The 19028-nt window shown below is 44.1% G+C and overlaps 4 protein-coding genes across 15 annotated transcripts in view; 2 read left to right on the plus strand and 2 right to left on the minus strand.

Moving 5' to 3' along the window:
• Window positions 1-4578, plus strand: part of LOC117145798 (tropomodulin) — a 45230-nt gene extending 40652 nt beyond the window's left edge. For 6 of the 12 annotated variants that reach the window (XM_033311585.1, XM_033311586.1, XM_033311589.1 and 3 more), the window contains 4 exons: window positions 241-526; window positions 2601-2821; window positions 3186-3565; window positions 4131-4578. In XM_033311585.1, the coding sequence (XP_033167476.1) occupies window positions 241-526; window positions 2601-2607 (293 nt within the window). In that variant the 3' untranslated portion in view covers window positions 2608-2821; window positions 3186-3565; window positions 4131-4578. Of the gene's footprint in view, window positions 1-240; window positions 527-1418; window positions 1934-2600; window positions 2822-3185; window positions 3566-4130 lie in introns of all 12 variants that reach the window. The other 6 variants (XM_033311594.1, XM_033311596.1, XM_033311597.1 and 3 more) reach the window with 3 other exon arrangements.
• Window positions 4579-5447: 869 nt separating this feature from the next.
• Window positions 5448-8217, plus strand: LOC117144454 (sodium-independent sulfate anion transporter). Its single transcript, XM_033309610.1, has 3 exons — window positions 5448-6047; window positions 6373-7462; window positions 7521-8217. Exons 1-3 carry the CDS (start codon window positions 5682-5684, stop codon window positions 8093-8095), a joined length of 2031 nt encoding a protein of 676 aa, XP_033165501.1. The 5' UTR covers window positions 5448-5681; the 3' UTR covers window positions 8096-8217.
• LOC117144456 (26S proteasome regulatory subunit 8) lies at window positions 8112-9724 on the minus strand. The gene is made up of 2 exons (XM_033309612.1): window positions 9395-9724; window positions 8112-9339 (listed from the first exon to the last, which is right to left on the minus strand). Exons 1-2 carry the CDS (start codon window positions 9543-9545, stop codon window positions 8288-8290), a joined length of 1203 nt encoding a protein of 400 aa, XP_033165503.1. The 5' UTR covers window positions 9546-9724; the 3' UTR covers window positions 8112-8287.
• Window positions 9725-10223: 499 nt separating this feature from the next.
• Window positions 10224-13390, minus strand: LOC117144455 (sodium-independent sulfate anion transporter). The gene is made up of 4 exons (XM_033309611.1): window positions 12031-13390; window positions 11365-11667; window positions 11151-11296; window positions 10224-10959 (listed from the first exon to the last, which is right to left on the minus strand). Exons 1-4 carry the CDS (start codon window positions 13160-13162, stop codon window positions 10624-10626), a joined length of 1917 nt encoding a protein of 638 aa, XP_033165502.1. The 5' UTR covers window positions 13163-13390; the 3' UTR covers window positions 10224-10623.
• Between the last annotated feature and the right edge of the window lie 5638 nt (window positions 13391-19028).

The raw sequence follows: 19028 nt of genomic DNA on the forward strand, positions 1-19028 counted from the left end.
CTAACCCATGTGTTACCCCTATAGAATAGAGCCGGGATCTCGAAAGGTTGAGATCGATCCACCTATGTAATATTCCGAGCCAACCCTTGTTTCTCTCTCTCGTCTCCAAACTCTTGTAATTACCATAGATTGTAAAACTGACTTCCGCCAAGAAGAACATTAACCAATTATCCATTTGTCTGTTGTAAATTTGCAACGCTCCTCTTAAACTCGAAACACCCAAAATCGACACTTTGACAGTCTTCCGCGTTCAGAAACTAAAGCCCAATCTACCCAAGTTGATCCTGCCGGGCAACATGGAGATTGAGCGGGATCTGGTCGCCTATAACCGATCGGCCACGCCTTCTCCGTCGCCATCACCGCAGCCTCCAGCGGATTATGAAGTGGAAGAGGACCCGGATAACATGGTTATCCGGGGTGGCGGCGATGCCTTCGATCCGGAGGTCGATCCCGACAACATGGTGGTGCCGGGCAGTCGCTCCGTGACACCGAACTACGACGATGAGGGTGTCTATCAAGCGCACACGTGAGTGAGAAGTCGAGCAGCCACTGCAGCCGCACCGTCGGAGCCACTGAATGCCACAGAACACGACTGAAAACCACAGAAATCCACTGAATCCACAGCTACCACAAGTTCGAGCCATGTACAGACAGTCATTCGATCCACTTGCGCCTTTCCCTTTTCTGACTCATTGGTTATGTAATCCTCGATGTTGTCGTTGTCGTTGCCCGAAAAGTGCACTCAAACACCCTGGACTCTGGATGCAGTCCATCGATCTTGCTGACCAAGAATTTGTACATACCCCAAACTGAAAACCACGCTATAAAAAGCCCAGCGAATAGCCATCGGTATCATTCCTTAACAAAATAGCTTATGAACTATATCGAAAGTATTCTTAAATTTATTTTCTTTATTATCAGTCTTAGCTTCAGCTTACATGTAAAATTATGTAAACGTAAAGCACAATGTGAGCTATTTTGTTTAGAAAAATACCCCATCGATGGTACATTTTGGTGATACTTTTGTACTGTGCAGAAACCGGAAACTGATTCCAGCACAGCCCACTTGTTTATATCTGTTTCCATGTCGTCGTTGTCGCTTTATCCATTTGCAGTCGATCCGTGTAAATAATCCCGTCACGATCTTCCCTCATTCAGATCAGATGCGTGCTATTAACCCACACCCGCGAACACCCACATACACACTCTCATCGCAACACTCTGTTTTGTATCTATGTATCTTTCTATATCCCAAAAACAGACGAACCCAGAGATATCAGCCAAAGACGATTCAGAATTCAGTTCTCGAGACAGTCCAGAAACATTATTATTACTTCTCTTCCCTTTTGTGACTCGTCTTTATCACCTTTTGCTTATGTGTTCTGTTCTCTCTCCCTTTTTCTGTTTCTCGTTTTCAGTAAGAAAAGATCTTGAGTTGCGACTGCAGTTCAGATTTTTCAATAATCTGCATAGAAAGTCGACAAGAATTCAATAAGCAGACCAGAAATCAAGCAGCTAAACCATTTTTAAAGCGTTTTGTAATCTAAACCCAAAGAACCGAAGAAAAACAAGCACATAACAACGAAAGAACGTGTATAATATAATATATATATAACAAGAAGAAGGAAGCAGGAGCACAAGTTTAAGCTAAAGATAAAGCAGCCCACGAGCTTGCCAAAAAATCTATATCTATATACTCTAGAGACTTTAACTAAGCAAAGCAAACTGAAACCAAAGAAACGAAGTGAAATATCAAACTAAAAACATATACCACATATATCGATAAAGATCGCAGATCGAGCAGACTCGTGATCCATGGATATAGCCTAATACCCATGTGCCACGAGTCATGTTTTAGGTCGAGGCCTCTTCTAAAACCCAGCAGAAACCGTTTAGGCGTCACGTGTATAATTTTCTCTAACGCTTAACACAGGTATCTATGAACACGGATTGTCCTCCCACGACTTCTGCTAACTCGCAAGAATTGCCAAATAACCAAGCCCCAACTAGCAACCAGCATTCTGCTATATATATTGCCTCGATATATATGGTCTATAACTAGCTTTCGCAGTTTTTCAATTAGAGTGGGACACCACAGTGCACTTGGCTAAACGAAGATCTTTTTATACTCTTGCAGAAAATTATCAGAGAGCTCCAGAAGTAGGTACTAATTAAGTCATGTCCGTGTATCTGAAAAGTTTATAAATCTTAGGAAATTATCTCAAAACACTGTTATTTCTTGTAAGATCTTGAAACACACTTATGATTTCTAAATTAAAAAAAAAAGTATGAGTTACATTGTATCTGCAAGGGTATTTATAGCTTCGTTTCTTCGAAGCTAAACTTTTTCTTTTGATTGCGAAATACCCCTAATCGATCAGTCATAAACACTAGCATCCAGCATCCGTTTATGTTATTGCCTCATTGTGTAAATTATTTGTTAATTGTATAAGTTTAACCATCCTCTGCATGTCTTGCATGTCATCCCCTAGCCAATCCATTTGCATGTTATGTGTAATCGAATCAGCACACTTTCCACACTTCAAACAACTTTTGTAGTGGGCTAAATCGGCGGCTCTAATGAAGTTCTCTTCGTATAGGAATTAAACTGCGATGTATGATCTAAGTGAGTCCCCAGATCCGAGTCAAAGTAAAGCGATAGTAGCAGAAACCCATAACAAACCTAGATTTGAGACACTTTTATGATTCAGTAAGAAACGCCAACTAACAGCAGAAAATAAAGCAGCACCACCGACAAGAAGAGCCATGAAAAACTACAAATATAAAAAACACGATGCAGAATATCTCGAACAGACGAAAAGTTGGTACCCCTCTGTCTAAGTAATTGTTGTTTGATCTGCAGCCAAATGAAATACCAACTAATCCCGATTAATAACCCCGAAAGCTTCCAGCTAATTGAAAGTTAAAAGTTAGTCTTAAGGACCTCTGCCCAAATAAAGCCCAGAAAACTTGGGCCAACTTGAATGTTGTACCTGCAACTTGATTGACTGTTTGACATTGATTGAAGTTCGAAACTAACCCAAAACTAAATCGTTGTTGAATCCTTCTCTATATTTTATCACTCTTTGTTGCCACCACTTGACTAATGCCAATTTATTTGTTTCTTCTCTTTCGCCCCGCCCACGCACACACACACTCTCGTTATCCTGTATCTGTGTTTCCAGTACGTGTGAAACGCCTGAACCAGCGTAAATAAAAAGACAAATACGAAATATATAGCAGCAACCAACCTACAACAACATGCCACCACCCAAGAACAACAATCAAGCAGAAAGCCATCTATATGTGTGCGTGTTTCTTTGTCCGACTCTTGATTTGATAATTACCAATTAACAAGCAACACCCAGCAAGAAAATCAAACCAATCCAACAACACCACCAGCAAACCAGAACAACAGCAACATGAGCAACCACGGCAACCAGAACAACAGATCTATGTCTATGTCCAAAACTCCCCCACCAACCGACCTCTGTACTCTACTCCCCGAAAACCAATCCAACCAACCAGCTGTGAACTAACACCGAAGAATGATGTGCGACATGAAGTACGTAAAGTATCTTATGGGTAATAGACGTAACTGTAGATGGGGTAGTATGTTATGTAATATGTTTACTTTTGTTAAATTTGATTTTGATATATAAAGTTGTGAACGATCTTAAATCATTTTGGTATTGGAGATCATTGTAAACTATTCCCTACGCCTTGGAAAGTATTAATTCGATATTATTTTAAGAAAACTATAGTATAGTATCAGCAGATATACTACTGTTAAATTGACATATACATATGATTTCACCACATCAAGAGAAGCATCATAAGTTAGCACCTTGGAACGCCTGGTGACCCCGTCAGCAAAATAGCGTAAATTTTAACGCTCCAAGCCGAGATTGGAACGAAAATATACCCTAAATAGACTGGTCAATATTTACGGAAGAGGAAATCTGATTAGCAACTATGTATGTGATTAGCTTAGCTTTAAGCCAACAAGGGCAACTTTTTTCTGTGGCCACTGTATTATAACTATGCAACTGTTGTGCGTCATGCTTCGTTTTGAGAAAATAGTCTGTGTAAAGGAAAATTACTAATCCGATATTTCGAATATTTTCCAGTTGGACGTCAGCGTCGCATGGGACACCTGACCAGGAACTACACCGTTGGCGTCTGGCAGTAGGATTCATCCGACTGGGACTTTGGAGTCTACACATTTTACACCGAAAGAAATCAATAGCCTATCAATAGTGTTGTCACATGCTTGTTGTTGCTCTCACGCAGAGAATTGTTCTATATTGTTTTGTTCAGTGTTTGTTGCGTTCTTCAGATTGATGATTTCGGTTCGAGTTGTGTTTGTGTTTGGATCACCACCTAAGCATAATCATTTGTTTGTTACGAGTTAGGCGAATGTTCATTGTCACACACGCAGATCCAGGATTAACTTTCTATCTGGCAGCTCTAAGTAGTTATTTCCTTAAGCAAATCTTCACATTTACGCTGCAGCTATACACACGTTTATTTTATTTTATTTTATTTACCTACCATTCTGTCCCTTGATTATTTGTAGCCCCTAGACGGGGCGATATTTCACAATTTTTAGTTTTAGTCGTGTTTATATCCACACATGCACACATGATACAAACACATACACATAACATACATAATACTTACACACTATATATATATGATACATATATAGCCATGGTCTCTGAAAACAATTTACTGCTATTGAATTATGAAATGCTTAAACATAAATTTAACTTATGGTTAAACACACAAAACAAATGAAAAACATACAATTGTATAATGTAATGATATCTTACTTTATATGACATAATGCAATGCTTTTAAAATACAATTTTTAAAAATCATGTAAAAACTTTAAAATTAAATAAAAAAACTACAAAAAATATTTTACGATCGATTTGTGTGATTGATTGGGGTGGGCCTTTATTAACATAGACAATAAAGACTAGTTTTAATAATTATTCCTTTTTATTGCTTAAACTACAGTATAGAGCTGCTGTTGAAATACTGGAATGGTGAATTGTTTATACGCAATACGCTATATTGGCTAAAAATAGTCAGACTTCCTTTCCTCCGTACAATCTTTATTAGCTTTATAAGATAGGAAGGGATTATACAGTAGCGACTAGATAATAGACTATATCAGCCATCAAAAACTCACCTTGCTGCACTGTATCTCAACACTTTCGATTATTAGGCGATCTTTCAACCCGAAGAGCTTCCCAAAATCCCAAACCAGCTGGGTGTAGATGGGTAACTGTGAAGATCAATATTTAAGCTGTGAATAAGTAGTGCACACTTGATTATCGATCCGCCACAGATCGCGCTAGATTAATGGAAAAATTCCGATTATCAATAGGGGACACTTGTGCCAGTTGGCTGACCGACAATTCCAAGATAAACACTGAGAAGGGGCGGATGCAGGGGCCTTCGAGCATTGTCAAGACCGATTTGTCGTCTTTATGGAACCGCTGTGGATCCAACTGAAAGATACAACCTGTATCCCGCTTCCACACACGACACGCGTCGAGATCTGGGCAAACAGCCTCCGGAGATAAGAGCGCGTGACGCAGCCCCTTGGATCATCAGGTTCCGGCGGCGTGTCGTCCAACCCATCAGTGCACGCACAGATCTCGCCCAGAATGTCCACGCTGGAGAACGAGGTGACCTTCCGCAAGCAGGCGGAGGTTAATCAGAACCTGGAGGCGCAGTTCGACAGCTCCTCCACGGACTTCATTCTAATCACCGACCATCGCACCTCGAAGAGTAAGAGTTTGGAGCAGTTGGAGGCATCCAAGGAGTCGGAAAACCCCGAGTCCTGCTGCTCCCGATATGCCCGGAATATCTTCCGGAAGAAGACTCTCCTGAAGCGTTTGCCCTTTCTCACCTGGTTGCCTCACTATAACCGACAAGACTGTATCGGCGATTTGATAGCCGGCTTCACAGTGGGTCTAACCGTAATCCCCCAGGGATTGGCCTATTCTGGGGTGGTCGGTCTCCCACCGGAGGTTAGTATCCATGCACCCAATAAGTGGTATTCAAAATGGAGTATATGTCCAAAAGTTGCCTTGCTTCTTGCTGAATTTTATTTTTACATTTTCTTTTTCGTTCCCCTCTTGATTGGTTAATCAAGTTATCATTATGTTTTCCGAGCTTGTTAGCAACTTAACGCCAACGGAAAAGCACCGAGTTAAGGTGCAGCTGACGGCTTCATCATTGATCGTTAGGGCGTCTCAGTAGAAGCAAGTTTCAGCGGTTCAAATCGCACTTCAGATTCCCCTGATCCTGTAGATCATTAGACCATTCAGTAGTAACTCTGCTTCTCTTCAACAGTATGGCCTGTATGGATCCTTCATGGGCTGTTTCGTATATGTCCTTTTGGGAACTTGCAAGGACAGCACGATTGGCAGCACGGCGGTGGCCTCACTCATGACCTTCCAGTTCGCCCAAGGATCCTGGCAGAGATCCGTACTCCTGACCTTTCTGACCGGCATTATAGAGCTCCTGATGGCCGTCTTCAAGCTTGGATGTTTGGTGGAGTTCGTTTCTGGACCGGTGAGCGCGGGATTTACAAGTGCCGTTGCCTTGATTGTGTCGACGTCCCAGATGCGATCGATGCTGGGTGTCAAGAGTGATGGTGGATCCTTTTTGGCCACGTGGATTAGCATGTTCCGGGACATAGAAAACGTGCGCGTAGCCGACACTTGCTTGGGCTTTGGATGTGTTTTCCTGCTTCTGGCCATGAGGAGTCTCGGAAAGTTCACCATCGGTCCAAAGGACGAATCGAGAAGAAACGGATTCCAGCGAGTTGTGAACACGGTGATCAAGTTCTTGTCCACCTCGAGGAATGCCTCAGTGGTTATTCTTTTTACCGCTGTTACCATGTACCTGGATGCAAATGGGACGAATCCTTTCAGACTAACTGGAAATATTCCTAAGGGAATGCCCACTCCCTCACTTCCTCCGTTTTCCATCGAACCGCAGCCCGGCAACGAAACAGCTGGAATCCCTGCTGTTGAGGGACAGACTTTTCCTGAAATGGTACAGAGCTTGGGATATGGACTAGTAATCGTTCCCCTAATGGCTCTACTGGAAACCATGTCGGTTTCCAAGGCCTTCGCCAAGGGAAAACAGATAGACATCACCCAGGAAATGATCGCCTGTGGAGTCGGCAACATTGCTACCTCCTTGTTCTCAGGATACCGATGCAATGGAGGATTGGCCCGATCGGCGGTGAATAATGCCAGTGGCTGTCGCACGAATATGTCCAACCTGTACATCGGTATTATCGTAGTGCTCGCTCTAAACTTCCTCACCGAATACTTCGCTTTCATTCCCAAGGCGGTGCTGGCAGCGATTATTATATCGGCAGTGATCTTCCAGGTTCAGTACCAGGTCGTAACGCCCATGTGGCGCAGCAAACGTGAGTTGAGACTTCCTTAGTTAGTATTTATATTCCTAAGTAACCCTCAACGTTGCAGGTTCCGATCTAGTGCCCGGCATCCTAGCCTTCGTCACCTGTTTGGTACTGCCCCTGGAAATTGGCATTATGGTGGCCATTGGTGTGAATCTTCTCTTTATCCTGTACTACGCAGCCAGGCCAAAGGTCACGCTGGAGCAACTGGAAACCCAACAAGGTATCAGATTCGTGAAGATCACCCCCGACAGATGTCTGATCTTTCCTTCAGTGGAGTTTGTTCGGAATATGGTACTTAAGCTGGGCAGCAAATCCACTTTGCCAGTGGTCATCGATTGCACCTATATCTATGCTGCGGATTTCACAGCCGCCAAAGTAATATCCTCCATTGTGGACGACTTCCGCCGGCGTCAGCAAAAGATCATATTCTTCAACTTGAAGCCCAGTGTAGTGAGTGTCTTCGAGGGATTGAACACGAGGCTGGTACTATGCTACAACACCCATGCCCTCAACCAGGAACTTCGGCCCGACGAGCCGGATCTTTCGAGGTCCGTGGACTCCCTCGACCACGCCGAGTCCGGAAACGGAACAAGTGAATGCGTGAGCATGGCCAGCACTCTTTCACTGGCTAGAAGTTAGTCTTACAACGCCCAAATAATATTAGCTAAGTTATATTTATACCATTTCTCTTGACTAAAGGATTTGTTCTTACACTCCTGTACTTTTCTATCAAGAATATACAATAAAATTTGTATTATTTATATCAACTATTATATTCAGTCTGATAATGGAGCTTTCATATGTTTTAAAATTAGTTACATAATCCAGAAGCTATTTCCAGAACTTTCTGATGGACATGTTCTTCTCGGAGTCCTTCATCATTACCTTGGACACGGCCATTTCAAAGTCCTCCTGGGTGACATGGACCCGTCTTTCCCTTAAGGCATACATTCCCGCCTCGGTACAAACACCCTTGACTTCAGCACCGGAAGCCCCTGGCATTTGTTCCGCAATCTTGCGAAGATCGATGCCTCTGGTAAGGTTCATCTTGCGAGAATGTATCTTCAGGATATCCAATCTGGCCTCCTCATTTGGTGGCGGAAACTCGATCTTGCGGTCAATGCGACCAGGACGCAGTAGTGCCTGATCCAAGACATCGATGCGATTGGTGGCCATGATCACCTTGATGTTTTTAGTTGCCTCGAAGCCGTCCAGTTGGTTCAGAAGCTCCAGCATGGTTCGCTGGACCTCCGAATCCCCTGTTCCGGTTTCCAGTCGAGCGGAACCAATCGAGTCGATCTCGTCCATGAAGATTATGGATGGAGCGTGTTCTCTGGCCATCACAAAAAGCTCCCTCACCATTCTCGAGCCCTCGCCGATGAATTTCTGCACCAGTTCCGACCCCGAAACCCGTATGAAAGTGCACTCCGTGTGATGGGCTACAGCTCGGGCTAAGAGGGTTTTCCCAGTTCCAGGCGGTCCATAGAGGAGCACTCCCTTTGGCTGGGCAATGCCCAAGGCGTCAAATAATTCCGGATGCTTTACAGGCAGCTCAATCACCTCCTTGATCTCCTGGATCTGCTTGTCCAAGCCACCCACCATTTCGTAGGTGGAGTCTGGCACCTTTTCCACCAACATAAGGGATACTAATGGGTCCACCTTATTGGGCAGGATTTTGTGCAGCGTGTAGCTCTCGTTTCGCAGGGCCACTCTGCTGCTGGGAGTCACATCCTTGATATTGATGGTCTTGTCCACATCCACCACGTACTTGCCCTCGGGATGAACCTTCACCAGGACCTTATTCTTGTCCATGGGCTTCACAACCTCCGCAATATAGCTCCCCTGCTCCTGGAGCAACTGCAGCTCCTCGCGCAGCAAGCGAACTGTGGATAAGGCAGGAGCATATTAAAAAGGATATATTTTTTTTGAGGACCTTACCCTTGAGGTTGAGTTCATTTCTCTGAGCCTGCAAACGGAGCAAGTTCTTTTGGCGCTCGTTCACAGTGAACTGCAGCTCTGATATTTTCTGAGTAAAATAAGAATGAAAGCCATCTGAGCCCTCTGAGGGCGCTCCTAAGTCTTTGTTCATGTGTAAAATTATATTTCTTCAGGAAGAATCACATCAATAAAGGCTAGCCAGTAATTTATCCTGTTGAACTGCCAATTGTTATTCCTTTCCTTCGCGCTCAACAAATACCCGAGACTTTGATATAATTTTGCTTATTTTTTGAACGAACTGAAGCGGCTGATGAGACAACAGTTTTTACACAGTGCTGGGAAATATTTGACAAGTTAGGGATGGAAACTCGTTTTCACACTTAAAGTTAAGGGTTCTTGAACAGACTAAAAGTTGTAAGATAAGCGCTATTATCGCAACTAATTTAAAATATTATTTTATTATAGGTGCCAAAAGTGTCATATTCAGTCAATCTTATATTGAACGCGATTTCTTTGCTACTGACACTTTCGAACCAAAAATTGTACTGCCCACACGAAGCACCAAACAAAATCACAGCATATTTTAAGATTATAAAACACACAGAAATTATGATGTTTTTTAGATATCAAATCCATCAGTACCTATCAATGAACGACTTAAAAAATAGCCCGTACCTCAATTTCTATCAATAAATCTTTAATAATCGTTCACTATAAATAAAGCTATAAACTATAAAAGTTGGTAACAACGAATACATCATGAGAGTGTTTTATTACCACTTTCTTGGCCAATCAAGTAAAACTCTTAACGCCACTTAACCATTTTATATTTACTTGATTTATTTAAGTACTTATGCTAAAACTCTTCGTTCGCTCCCCAAAATAATACTATGTTCAGCGGCAAAATCGCGGGTGGGAGGAGACCTGACTCTGGAATTCACAGCGTTTTGCTAGAGGCCAAATAAATAATATTGTGCAGAAATCTGCGAAGATTGCCACATCTTAAATGCTAATTAAGGTGAGCTGGGCTAGCCGTGGAATGGTAATGGTACCTTCAACTAAGGCGATGAGCGTGGGCAGCCCACATCTAGATTTAGTCGCTGGCCTCGGCGGCAAGACTAAGCTAGTACTAGGTCTAGGACAGAGACTAAACTACGAACTAGACTTAGGCTAAGACTATCGCATGACGAGGTTGCAGCGTTGTTTCCCCCCGGACTTCTTTGGATCCCTCAGATCGGGGGCGACTTCTCCGCCAGCTTGGCGTGCAGGGTGCTGATATCGTATATGACCACCAGATCCTTGTTCAGCCCCTCGAAGACCTGCGCCACTCGCGGCTGCAGGTTGTAGAAGAACAGGGGCTGCTCCCGCAGCTTGAAGTCCATCACCATGGTGGATATCACCTTGGCGGCCGTGAAGTCCGCTCCATAGATGTGGGTGCAATCGATGACCACCGGCAGTGTGGACTTCTGACCCTGCTTGTTGATCACCTTGCGCACAAACTCCATCGAGGGGAAGATCAGGCAGCGATCGGGGGTGAGCATCAGGTATTTCAGACCAGTAGTTGTCTATAAAGATCGGGAGGCATATTAATATCATAGGAAACATCTATGCCACATGAACTAGCAGTATATTAATTCTTGCAGTATGATGAACATAAGAAGAAAATGCCGTCAGAATCGTAAGATTCTGTAGCATACTTTTAGCCACTGAAGCTATTCTAGGTATAGATTGAGATACTTCGGATGGAATGACTCACCGCCAGCGTTTCGATGCTCAGCTTTGGTCGGGCTGCCTGGTAGAGGATGAAGACCACATTGATGCCGATGCCCACGAGGATGCCCAGTTGCAGGGGCAGAACCAGACAGGCGAAAAAGGCGCCCAGGCCGGGAATGAGATCGGTTTCTGTGGCAGGAAGAATACACATGTTTGGTAACAAACTTGTGTGTGTGGTTAATTTATTTTCAACTCACTTTTACTGTGCCACATGGGCTTGATCACTCGGTACTGGACCATGAAAATAACCGCCGCAATGATAATGGAGGCCAGAGCCGCCTTAGGAATGTAGTAAAAGCAGGGCGTGAGGTACAACAGGGCGATTATCACTATCACGCTGGTATAGAGATTAGACAGCTGGGTCCTCACTCCACTGGCATTCAGGATGGCTCCCCTGGCGATGCCACCATTGCTCCGTAGACCCTGGACAAAGGAGTTGGCCACGTTGCACACTCCAGAGGCTATCAGCTCCTGCGTGGCGTCTGTGGGTTTGCCATCAGCTAAAAGGAAAGAACCAAGCGGGCTAATATTACAATCCAGTCGAATGAAATACGAAAGCAAAACAATATGGAATAAGGAATAAAGCTACTAACGGAATGACCCATTTTAAAATCAATTAGGAAATCGTTTAAATCACATTTGCACATGCCATTCAAAAGTTGACACTAATTTTGGACAACAGGCTCTAAGGGTTATAAACACAAACTCGTTGCTTTCGTCAATCCGATTTAAAATTAGCGCTAAATAAAAACCAATTACTGATGATTCATTTCCTACTCGAATTTTGAATATTCGTGAACTTGTTGGGGAAGAACGAGATCAAACTCATGAAAATGAGCATATCAAATAAGCGGATAACTCACCGAAAGCCTGAACAACGGCCATAGTTTCCAGAAGAGCAATCAATGGAACCACAATGAGCCCAGATCCCAGGGTGCTGACCATGTCCCAGAAGCTCTGGGCCTCCTGAAGGACATCTCCTGTGGTTTCGTTGACAACGGCATCCATGTGGAAGGGTGGTGGCTGGAAGGAGGGCAACCCCTTGGGCACAAAGCCAACTGTCTTCACGAGATTCTCCTTGCCGTTGACAAACAACCAGTAACCCAGGCCAGCAGTTCCACAGACCAGCAGGGCATTGCGGGCAGTTCCGATGGTCCAGAAAATGCCGGTCAGCAGCTTTTGGGCGGTGGTCTTTCCCTCCTTGGGACCCAAGGTACAACTGGCCAGGGCTCTCAGGCTCAGGAGCAGAGTAATGCAGACGATTCCCAAGATGAAGTCCGGCCAGCTGATGTTGTATATATCGTTCACAATGCTAATCCACACTTGCAGGAAGGTGTTGCCGCTGGTTTTGATGCCCAAGAAGTCCTTCATCTGTGAGCTGAATATGATCAAGGACACGGCACTTGTGAATCCCGCTCCAACGGGACCAGAAACGAAGTCGATGAGAAATCCTAGCCGGAAAACACCCATCAGGATCTCAATGAGACCTGTGAGGAAGGTCAGCAAGGTGGCCATCTGCCAACTGCCACCAGCGATTTGAAAGGACAGCAGCGCTGATATGGCTGTAGGTCCAATGGGCACATCCTTACTGGACCCAATAAATATGTATATGAAGCAGCCCAGGAAGCAGGCGTACAGGCCGTACTGCAGATCCAGTCCTGCTATTCCGGCATAGGCCAGGGCCTGGGGAATCACCGTCAGGGCCACCGAAATGCCCGCCACTATGTCACCGAAGATATAGTCCTTTTTGTACTGGGGCAGCCACACCAGGATCGGGAATCGCTTGTACAGCGTTTTCTTCCTGAAGATGTTGGACCAGAGGTTTGAGCAACAGCTCTGAGTTCCCTCCAGGCAGCTCTCATCGGGACCCTGCTCCTCCTGCACAATGCAGTCGCGCGAGGTGTGGTACAGCGTGTTGGTGGGTATGTCCAAGGACACCTCGGATCCGCCATTGAAGCCACTGTTCGTGTGGCCGCTGTCAGCTCTCTGGCTCATTTTGCGTGGATTATTTACACTGTATACTGAACTTGTGGGATTTGTGCTTTCTCGTGGGACTTAGCTTCCTTATTTTCTAGGGCTTCATGGCACTCTCACTCGAGCAGCGAACACTCTCCGGGAAACCGATACCCTGATCTGATCTGATACCAAAGACCGAAGCGAAACGAACCGATCGCGGGGCCATCCACTGCGGGAATGATTTGGAGCCGCGGAAAGAGCAGCACTAACAACCGCCCGCCTGCTGGGACCCGATTATATAGTAAATAGGCATCGCTCGCGAATCGCTGGCAGCGCATTCGAGACTATCCGCCGGCTTTCGATATGCTATCTGCACCTCTCTCCCTCGAGACCCGAGAAATCTTCGCGAGACCCCACTAATCTTCGCGGCCAATTCTCCATCTCAATCTCCATCTCCCGCTCTCGATCGAAACCGGCTCTCCGTCTCCAGTGATCACCACCTCGGATCTGGGCTTTTCATCTTCGCGGGCACGTCGTGTGGCAGCCCGAAGAAATGGAAATGACGCAGCCCATCGGTTGGCCACCGAGTGGGCGCTGTTCCATGTTCCATGGGACAGGCCCAGTTTTTACTGGCAAGACAGTACGTAGTGGGCAGATACCACTGTTGCTCCAACCATTGGGAGTTCAGGTGTTCATAATGTATAATGTGTTTCTCAATTTTGAGGGGACACATTCAATTATGGGGATCTATCCATGTTTATATTTTATCTGCATCGTTCTTACCTTTTAATTTCAATCATTATTTTCGTAAAGAAACGTAATTTAATTGGAAAATTTCACACAGTAGTATTGCAGTTATCTACACCCAATTTGCTCCGTTATCTTATTATCTACAATATCACTTAGGCAATTAACCATTTATAATATGTAACTTTAGGATAGCATCATGGATTTTGTGAATTTCTAAGGCTTGTTAAATCGGGCAGCTTGTCAATATTTTTAGTGGCTGTATATATAGTTAGAGGTAATCCTTGGATGGAGATATTGAAATTAATATTTTGATAATAAATCACAGCATCAATGAAATCGTTATGCTATTTCCTAATAATCGAAATATATATATTTTTAATTTGCGTTGTAGTACATAATTCACAAGTGGAGGGTATTACTCAGTCAGTCCCCTTACCTTCAAGTTTGGAAAATCAACTATTTTTGCTGTGAATTTTCCGCACGTGCTGACACCGAACATGGGAAACGCAATCGAATGCAACATTAGGAATCAAGAGTTGTGCTTTATTGCATGCTAATTGATCGGATTTTCACACCGTGGATTTCTGGTTAACCGATGGAGGCCACGATTAAAAGGTTTTTGCTCTGCTCACATCTTCCCATGGGATTTGCAAGTTAAGTAAATAAATCAAATGAATATTAATGCAAAATGGTAATGCTACATTCGATTCGACGTGAATGAGTTATAGTCGAGGCGACAATAGCGGTTGAAATTTCTACGCTACTTTATAATTTCCCCAAAGGTGGCCCAAATTATAAGCCCCTAAATCTTTATGGCCCCCACAATCGCGTGCTACTGACGTCCATCGTTTGTCGACACGGGAAATCAATCAGCCGTCGAAACACTGCGCATATAAATCAGTTGGAAGAGTGCGCTCCGTAAATCAAGTATACGGCCGAGATAATGGCCCGGATCCGCCGGGACTCAAGCACTCCACTCCGCCCCGAGTAGTTGAGATGTTGGCTTTTTTGGCATCGCATCGAACCGGTTAGCCCGTCAATCAGTCCATCAGCTGTGATCGAGTAAATCATCTGGTAATTACATATGCAATTTTAATGCGGATAGTTAAAAGAACCTTGTGTCCGGACTGGTTTCATCAGCCTGGCTCTTCTGGTTTGGACCCATTCATTTGCATGCATAGAGTTTTTCTGCAGAATCCGAAACTTGGGGATTCCAAAGGTGGGGATTTTTTCTCGGGCTTTTCCTTGACGACACGCACTGACTGCATGTCACCTGCTCTTTGTGTGGCTCTGGGTCTGGGTCAGTCTGGAAGCCCTCCAAAATTGAGACTTTAGGCCTGGCTGGCTATTAATCACCTCACCTCAGTCACTTCCAAGCACAAATGGCAAACACGCGTCTAGCGAGTGATCGATGGCGCAGAATCAAATACGAATGGGTTACGATCCAAGCGGATTGATGAAAATCCAATATCTTGGAGGTGAAGGTCGAAGATTGAATGCCCTTCTCCTGGGATTTCCACGGGGAAAACCTTCTTTACCTTCTCTTTTTTCACTGCGACATCTGTCAAATTCCGTTCTCCTTTTAATACCCTTTATACGATGCAGGGAAAAATAATAGTACCGCATATATATGCTTTCTTTATTTGGGAAGAAAACCGATCAAAAGTATTCAATATTTGATATATTTTACATAATAGTTTGCTTCGTCATTGCCAAGATGATTTGGATATCATTAAAAATGAGCTAACACGCTGTTTGGCTTTAGTTATTAATTAATTAATTCAAAAATGGGCTATTAAGGATAGATGATTTGTAATAAATGACTGAAAGGTCTACATTATCTGTCAGGTTGAGAACTTAATGATAATATATTAGTTTAGTTAAAGCAACAAAGAAAGTGACTAGACTTGATGGCGCAGCTAGTTGACCACAATTGAATATCGATCCGCGTAACAATTGATCTCTGGCCGATCGACATTGCTGGGATACTTTCGCGGCATTTGTATGAATATTTATAGGTCGCTGACTTGTTTAGGAGATTGGATGGTGATTATGTGTCGCAGTTGGATATGTAACACTTGGGCGGGTAATTTGCATTACTCATACGCAGCGTGAACCCCCAAGGGGGAATGGTGGGCACACACATTAGACAGCAATTAAATGTACATAGCTGGACCCCGCCAGCAATTCAATTATAATTTTGAGTATATTTAATTTGCTTTTAATTCAGCTGGCGTGCGGATAATTGTGTGTTTATCGTTGAGCTGTCTACCCCTTGTTTTCTCTTCTATCATTTCGAAAAGCCACTAGATTTGGAAGCTTGGGGCCTCTTCTTGAGTCTTTGGACCGCATAAATCTTCTGTGCGCGTGGGCGGCCTACTTTGGTGAGATTATTTAAATATATATATATATATGCGTTTTGGCGGCCCTTGAGCATGGCCAGATTTCGACAGTTATCTGGCCAATGAAATCTCAAGGTGTGCGGGTATTTTGATAAGGGGAAATCATCTCTCCTTGGGGTCACATGCCGGAAAGGCTTGTCCATTTGTATGCACTGCCCGTGTCCCACAATCAGACATGGACAACACGTGTATTCGTACACCGAAAAAAAGAACGAACTATGAACATTTAATGCATTAAAATACCAACGCTACAATGTAAGGCTTTGGTGACGGGTTCGAAAAACAAGTCGCTATAACAACTATAAGCATTATATTAAACTTCATTTAAATAGAAATGCCTTAGATAAATAAAACATGTTTATAGAGTGTTTTTCTGTGTGCATCGCTATCTTTGTATCTGAAACTGCATTGACAGGCGGGTAAACAAAGTTAAAGTTAAGCTCAAACAATTGCAATGAATGACAATTGCCGCTCAAATAAAACTGTTAATTGTGCATTCAGTTAATTGTATAAGATCCCCAAACATTACGCAAGGCGATCAGGCCGCCCGCCCACCACCTGCCCCGCCCCCTGAACCCCTTGAAACGCCGCCCCTCCCCCCGTGCAGCGCACTGCACTGAGGCGTGTAAAGTACCCGATGTAAGGCTTCACGTGACTCAAACCCGCCGATCGGGTATCCAAATTCATGACCAGCCCGGATTTACGATGCAGTCTGAGGTCAGCATGTGCAGCTTCTGAAGAGTTTCAGCCGACGGAAGCTGGCGAAAAGCGTGTCATGGACCCGGTTCATTGGCGGCCAAAGATCGGGGGACAGTCCTCGCCACCAGGAATCCCCGCCACAACGAGTTGCTCCATCTGCTCACGTGATCTCAGAACCGCTTTGATGCGGTGAGATAGCTGGGGGAGTGGGGAGAAAAGACGCAGCCTGTTTTTTATCACGGCATTACTGGCAGCGGCATCGAAACTGAATTAATTTGGTCACATGACCGAGCCAGAAGAAAACAAATGTAGATATATACCATATACCTACAAAAAACGCAAGCATCTGGCAGTCGTATATTTTTATCCATAACACACACTCATCAGGGTACTCAAATGCCCTGGGGAAAGCTGCTAAATTAGTAATCAAATTGGGAATGGTCGAAATTCCAACAATGTCAGTAAACCAATAGTATTTACCATTTGACTGTGGGCTATTGCACATCACAGCATTCGAGTAAAAGGCATGGAGAACTAATATATACTAATATAATATATGTACATAAAATCATTGTGCCCTATGAACTGAAGTCATAAAACCTGCAACGTTTATATAAGTACTAAAAAATCTATATGCTTATTTCATAACTACCCACGAATTCCCATAAAAACTGTTTTCAAAATTTTGAAATTAATGGATAGAGTTACCCCAACACCTTCTGTTTAAATGTAAAGCATATTCAAATCATCAAAGCGGTCATTTCGATTGGCCAGGTCGTGTGACTAGTTTTCGGCTTTGTTCAAAATAATTCGTTCTGCCAGACAAAACGCAAATCATCGGAATATTTTGCAGATATCATTTCCCTGCGGGCGGCAAATAATCACTCCGGTGCACGGGAGCGTTAAAAGCAGATTATGGCCATTATGGCCATTATTATATTTTAGATAATTGACAGGTGCTAACCGGCGGGCCAATCAATTTATGGGCCCAAAGTGTCGTGCTAATGTCTTGCCAACAAGCCGGGCAAATTAACAAATCAATTTCGAAGTGATAAACAAAAAGTCAAGCAGAGACACAAAAGCGGAAACAACAAACAGACAGAGTCAACAGTTCTCGGGCCAAACAATTGGCATTGCAATTGGAATGCTGTGATGGAAATAATGATAAAACAAATTAGCCGACGGCACTGTTAAATGTGAAGTGATGTGATGGACCATTAATAGGTGGCATAGGTGTAAGCACCTCACGGAAGTCGGTTCAATGCACGCCAAAGCAAAGCAAACAGGGCTAACATGGCGTATGCGCAATGCGGCTGCTTCACGTGACTCGGCGGTGCTGGGGTCTGGTAATTCAAATGGGAACGAGATACCCTTCGATGTTCGCTAGGGCTTGATTTGCATTTTTATGCCACTCTATTCAATTCAAATCCAACAGGTGCCCGAGTACGGAGATTTGTGGGATTAGCTCGGGCTTTACGCTGTTTTTGTTTTTATTCCACTAGCGATAAAAAGGCAGCAAGTGTCACGCCGAAGACCGGAGCACAACTTCTGTTTGGTTTTCTGGCGCGCAAACAGCGCGGGGTTTATCGCACTTGGCCTAGGCAGAGACCTCGCAAATATGCGCCATTGGGCTGGCCCAAATATTGGGTTTGTGAATCCAGTCCAATTCCATCCGATCTCGTCACTGCTGGAACTGGGACCGCATTCTTCAGTCATCCGTCCGGCATTTAGCAATGCTAATTTACCGACATCGAGGGACCGTAGGATGGGGTCTGACATATCTGATGGCTGATTAATGGACCATGATTTATGCATGAACCACCTGCGCCCAGGCGGGATTCTCCGGTTTTTGTCACGACGAACTGCTCGGAGATGGGATGCACTATCTTATCGGCGCTGCACTCGTTTCCGTAACAATATTTGTTAAATACCAGCGCTGCAAGACATCTGTCTGGTGCGTCTACGATGATTTACGGCTTGGACGGGCTACTCAATTAAGAGGTTTCCATTCGATGAGTGCCATAAATTAACAAGCACTTGAGTGCCCAAAGGTG

Source organism: Drosophila mauritiana, chromosome 3R, assembly GCF_004382145.1.
Source record: "Drosophila mauritiana strain mau12 chromosome 3R, ASM438214v1, whole genome shotgun sequence".
Taxonomy (NCBI): domain Eukaryota; kingdom Metazoa; phylum Arthropoda; class Insecta; order Diptera; family Drosophilidae; genus Drosophila; species Drosophila mauritiana.

Bases quoted from the DNA above. Each gene is read 5' to 3' on its own strand.
- LOC117144454 (XM_033309610.1), top strand. From the start codon at position 5,682: ATGTCCACGCTGGAGAACGAGGTGACCTTCCGCAAGCAGGCGGAGGTT. The intron at 6,048-6,372 runs GTTAGTATCCAT...TCTCTTCAACAG, and splicing joins TGGTCGGTCTCCCACCGGAG to TATGGCCTGTATGGATCCTT. The intron at 7,463-7,520 runs GTGAGTTGAGAC...TCAACGTTGCAG, and splicing joins GCCCATGTGGCGCAGCAAAC to GTTCCGATCTAGTGCCCGGC.
- LOC117144455 (XM_033309611.1), bottom strand. From the start codon at position 13,162: ATGAGCCAGAGAGCTGACAGCGGCCACACGAACAGTGGCTTCAATGGC. The intron at 11,668-12,030 runs GTGAGTTATCCG...CTTTCCTTTTAG, and splicing joins GGCCGTTGTTCAGGCTTTCG to CTGATGGCAAACCCACAGAC. The intron at 10,960-11,150 runs GTGAGTCATTCC...CGATCTTTATAG, and splicing joins TGAGCATCGAAACGCTGGCG to ACAACTACTGGTCTGAAATA.
- LOC117144456 (XM_033309612.1), bottom strand. From the start codon at position 9,545: ATGAACAAAGACTTAGGAGCGCCCTCAGAGGGCTCAGATGGCTTTCAT. The intron at 9,340-9,394 runs GTAAGGTCCTCA...CCTTATCCACAG, and splicing joins AAATGAACTCAACCTCAAGG to TTCGCTTGCTGCGCGAGGAG.